At 33.2% G+C, this 5,631-nt stretch overlaps 1 protein-coding gene across 1 annotated transcript; it reads left to right on the forward strand.

Moving 5' to 3' along the window:
- Positions 1–2,654: 2,654 nt before the first annotated feature.
- Positions 2,655–4,792, forward strand: LOC120079987 (Zinc finger (CCCH-type) family protein). The gene is made up of 2 exons (XM_039034496.2): positions 2,655–3,957; positions 4,235–4,792. The coding sequence occupies exons 1-2, from the start codon at positions 3,165–3,167 to the stop codon at positions 4,480–4,482; spliced, it is 1,041 nt and encodes a 346-aa protein (XP_038890424.1). The 5' UTR covers positions 2,655–3,164; the 3' UTR covers positions 4,483–4,792.
- The last annotated feature ends 839 nt before the right edge of the window (positions 4,793–5,631 follow it).

Consider the following 5,631-nt stretch of genomic DNA (forward strand, 5'->3'; position numbering starts at 1 on the left):
GAGATAAGTTCAAAGATATCACCTTTGAAGAAAATTTCTTCACAAATCCCTTAAAGAGTCATGAACGGAACTCCTTCCTTACGGATCTACTTCTTCACGCATGGACACCACCACTTGAGAACTCTCTGTATTCTTTTTGGGATTAAAGGATTCAAGCAGGAATTGTGGGTTTTGCTTGAATCCTTCAAAGAAGGAAGGAGAAGGAGAGGATGAGAAAGATGTTTCTACAGAGAACTTTTCTCTTATAGAGAACATTTCCTCTCTGTGAGAATTCTTAGGAAGAAGATGATTCATTCAACTTCTTTTATCACATTAGTTTTCCTGAGAGAATATGGGGAGAGAGTTATAACTCTTTCCCCTTTTATTAATTTTAAATAAATTAATAAAATAAATAAATAAATAAATATATATATATAATAACTACTTTATTACATATATACACTATATGTTATATCAAATAACATATAGTCTATAATTTTATATTGCATCAAATATAACATAAACTATAGATTTTATTCTCTCTCAATTATACATGACATTTAATATAAATCATATTTATATTAAATCCACTTATATGAATCTCATCCATATGATATTTGGATCATATCCAAATATTTTATTCCTCTCAATATAAATCATATTTCTATTTAATTACATGAATCTCATTCATATAATTGATATTTGAATCATATTCAAATTCCTCTCATATATAATGTATCAAATACATTATAATTAATTCCCTCAATTAATTTGAATACTTCAAATTAATCCAAAGATTAAATCCCTATTGAGCTACAGTGAGGACCTTATAGACCTGTAAATTGAAGCTCCAACGGTACTCAGATAATTAATTAAACTCTTTAATTAAATTACTCAACATCCGTTAACTGTCGGTCACTCCACTAAAGACCGACAGCTGCACTCTTCGCACTACAGATAAATCTCTGTGTCCATTGGATATAATCAATTAACAGTGCAATGACTCTTCACAAATTGCTCGTAAGTACAATTGGGCCAAAATACCGTTTTGCCCCTGTAGTTACTTCTAACTCCTTAAGTATCACCGGTTCCTCTAATGAACAATAAGTCATGGTATCACTATGACCAAGTCCTCTCGGACCCGGAAAGGGTGTAGTCACTATGTTCAAGACCCGAAATCAACCCTTAATCGAGCAGTTTGTCTACTTGCCCCTGCATCAGGGAAGGAGAGAATTCCATCTTGTGGAGCTGAATTCCCAGCTCCCCAGTCAGATGAATCCCCAAAATGGTAGGCTTGTTGAGTTGATAATCTGGCCACTCTCACCCATACAAATCAAAGGACCGCCTTCATGAGCAGGAGTTCATAACTCACTCATGATTCAGGTCATGTTACTTATGGTCATCCTAGTGAAATGTAAGTCTATATTATTAACGGTGTTATATAAAGAGACTAATTATTTCGTGGTTCGGTCTTATACAAACTCTTTGTATAGGATACCCCCGTACGCATGTCTCCACATGAATGATCAGAATCAGATCAATTGTAGCACTTTACAACACTTGTAACACCTACAAAGTGAGTCATATCCATAGTGTTACTAGGATAAGGTACCCGGCCTTATCCATATACTATAGACCATTTAGGTTATGATTTAAACAAGATCCACTTGTATGTCTCTACATACTTGTTTAAATTACATGAAATAACCTTGGATCTTAGTTTATTGGATTGAGCATATGCTAATAAAATAACACTTATTTTATTACAAACAATATGTTTATATAGAGTTTACAAACTACGAGATTACAAGGGGATTTAGGACACCACTCACAACACGAGGAACGTGCTTGGGGATCAAGGATGATGTGTCGAACATCGAAAAAGCCAAATGTGCGCCTACACATGCATCGAGGAGCGGGGATCGTACATCGAGTGATCGAGGATCGTGTATGGTAGATCAAGGATGATGAGGCGAACATCGAGTGAAGGCCATTGTTTATCGAGCATCGTGGAGCAAATAATTGTGTGTCGTGCATCGAGTGACCTCTCAGCATGCAGGTTATCGAGTGGATTTAAGGTAAACTCACATGGTGCCAATGCAGGCAAAAGGCCAATTTTCATTTGATTTCCAATGGGGCATCTGAAAAATGGGTCATCCATACAAAATTTTTTTTTTTTTATTAGACTAGACCATATTTTCACTTTTTTTCTAAAAAAAAAATAGACTAGGCAAATCTCTTTTCCTTCACTATTTTTTTTTTTTCAACCAGTTAGTTTAGATGTAATGAAGAAAATCGTAAAATATCAGTTGTAAACATTTACTTAATAAATAAGTGTTAATGGAGAAAACCTTCCAAATAAAAAGATTAAAAAAAAGAAAAAGAAAAGAATAATTGACTGAGATTTTAATATGAAAAAATAGAATTAAAATTTTTTAAGTTTTAAACATAATAAGAAATAAACTTCTCTTTTTGCTTAAAAAAAAAAGCAAAGAAAATTCTCTTTAAAAAAATTAAATAAATAAGAAATATAAGTATATATTAAATTTAAGAAATGAGTGAACTCAAAAAAGAAAGGAGCGACACGTGTAAGAGACTTAAAAATGGGACCCACAGAAAATCCGGTGCCATGTCATCTCCAGTTAGTTCTTTTCTTTTTAACTTCCCTTAAAATTAGGTCTTTCTTAGCGCATTAGGGTTTAGGGCTTTAGGTTTTTATATTTTCCTTTTTGCTCTTTTGACCAACTCGCTTACAAAATTCCATTGTGGCGATTCAGAAGATTCCATGGTTTTGGCCTTCCTCAATCTCTGATTTCCATTAGGGTTTTTATTTCTCCTTGGCGGCTAGGGTTTTTGATTCTTCATTCACTTTGTTTTCCTTCAGTTTGTTTTTTTCTTTCTAACCTCATATTATATAAATATATGACTATAACTCCTTCACTTTCGCCATTGTTTTGATTCCTTCTTCCATTGATCTTGATTTCCGCTGTTTTGATTATTATTTCAAACACACCCTTTTGTTTCTTTAGCGAATTGAACTCAATTCGCTTCAGTATTCTCTATTCTGTTGCGGTTTTTGATATTGATTTCTCTACTTTTGTTGTTCTTCTGATTAAAATTTCTCACTATACGTTGTTGATTCATTGTTCTGATTGATTAAAGCGAACTGGGTTTTATTTTAGAAGATGAGTTTCAATGATATGAGAGCCTCTGTTTTATCGCCGCCTCTGCATTCTTATGGTGCTGCTAATGGCGATGTTTCTGGTTGCTGGTCTCAGTTTCCTAGGAATGATCCATTTGATCCACACTCACAATTTGAAGTACAACAGCCTCCATTTAAAAGAGCTAGAAATTCTGAAGAAAACCAATCTAGTCCTATTCCTTATTCAAGTCCATCCTTGAATTCCAGGGTGCACCCACCAAATGCTCCAGTGAATAAAGGAATAAGTAATATCTTTTTTAAGACAAGGATGTGTGCAAAATTTAAGCTTGGTTTGTGTAGGAATGGTGCTAGTTGTAACTTTGCTCATGGTGTTGAAGACATGAGACAACCACCACCAAATTGGCAAGAAATTGTTGGTATAAGGGAGGATGATCAATCGGTAAGCAATTGGAATGATGATCAAAAGATAATCCAGAAATTGAAGCTGTGTAGGAAGTTTTATAATGGGGAGGAATGTCCTTATGGAGATAGGTGTAATTTTCTTCATGAAGATCCTGCTAAGTTTAGAGATGATTTAGGTAGGTTTAGGGAGAGTTCAGCTATAAGTATTGGAACTACAGGAACTCCATTAATGAATGGAAGTGATTCTAGTTATCCTGAACCTAGCAGGGCAACTTCTTCTTCTGTTTCTGATGCTCTTCGAGCTAATGGAAATGCTAGGCCTTCATTCTGGAAGACGAAGTTATGCACCAAATGGGAGATTACAGGCCATTGCCCCTTTGGTGATAAGTGCCATTTTGCTCATGGACAATCTGGTATTGATAGCTCTCTTGCTTCTCTTTTTATCTGAATGGACCCAATAGTTGGTTATAACATGTGGAATAGAATTCTGATTAGCCATTTGATGAACTGAAAAAAATCATATGATATGCCTTGAATGATCTTCACTGTTAACCCAACAATGTTCAGTTTGGATCATTTGTTTAGTATTCATGTTTTGTGCTATGTGAAGCTTTTAATAACGTTGTGAATCTGTGATAAATGATTAATGCATACTACTTCGAGATATGCTGATTGTTATTATTGAATCAGAGTTACAACTATCTCTTGGACGTGAGGGGGAAGCATCTAGTGCTGCCCTCAATGTAAAGCCTCTAATTGTGACCATGGAAGCATCTTCGAGTTTGGCAACTAGTGTTCCATCCTCCGCCTTACTGGACGGCCAGGTGAAGCCGTGCTTGCTGAAATGGAAAGGACCCAAGAAGATAAATCGAATCTATGCTGATTGGCTCGATGATTTGCCTCTATCACCAAGCCCAACAAGCAAAATGGAGGGTTGAGTTTTTTGCAGTTGAAGTCGTTTATTCTAGTTAGTTTTTGAAGTTGGTTTGCTGAGATTCAATTGATTAGTTTCAATATGGGAGTTGGGTTGGGTCTGGTTTTCTGAATTAGATGAAAGGAGTGTAAAAAAAAAAAAAAAAAAAGAGAGAGTTTTGCTGAGTATTCATTGGGAATATGGATAGAAGATAGAGTGAGATATATCATATTGTTTGTTTTATTTTGTTATTTCATATTTGTTCATATCCCATAGAAAACTAGTTTGGATTTTTAATGTAATTCAATATATTTCAGCATCTTTTTTCATACAAACTGTAGACTACGTTTTTTATTTATTTTCTTTACCCATGATAACTAGAAATTAAGAAGGGAGGAAGAGGAGAGTCATTCATAGTTACTGGCTGGCTACAAGCAAGGTTAAAATGTTGATTTTGAAGGAAGTATTAAAGTTCTACTTTTATGAAAATTTCGATAGAAACATCAATAAAATATTGAATATTACAATGGATATTTTTGAAAATTATAAAAACAGACAAGTTAATAAAATATTAATTAATAAATAAACATTTTATGATTTTTAAAAAGTAACCAGTTTATTATTTATATTATATTTATATTAATGAAATTTTGTTATTTATTTTTGCTAAATTATAAGAATTGCTCCACTTTCGTCCTTTGGATAAAAAAAATATTCTTGATCTTTCAAAAATTTCAAAAATATCTATAAACTTTCAAAACGAATTTTTCAGATGTTGTAAATAAGTTGATTATTTGTTAGTCACTTGTGTGTCATGTGATTTTAGTTCCACTTATATATATTTGTATTTGAAGAAAATTCTTTTGATGAATGAGAAATTATAGATAGTATTTTCTCTCTCTCTTCAATATGAACAAGTAGTCCATGAAGGTTCAAGCTCTTGCTGTGTTGCCTTCAACTAATTAATTTTCAATAATTAATTAATAATTTTCAATCGTTTGTTTTTCTTCATATTTCAAGCCCACAAGTGAGGGGAGTGTTAAATGATAGGATTCCTCTTTCAAGCCCATAAGTGAGGATAAGATTCTTTTATTTCAAGTCCACAAGTGAGAGGAGTATTAAATGATAGAAATAATTAGGTATATAACAAAATTACACTATCATTTGAAAAAAT

Source organism: Benincasa hispida, chromosome 6, assembly GCF_027475165.1.
Source record: "Benincasa hispida cultivar pf3 chromosome 6, pf3_genome.v1.1, whole genome shotgun sequence".
Classification (NCBI taxonomy): domain Eukaryota; kingdom Viridiplantae; phylum Streptophyta; class Magnoliopsida; order Cucurbitales; family Cucurbitaceae; genus Benincasa; species Benincasa hispida.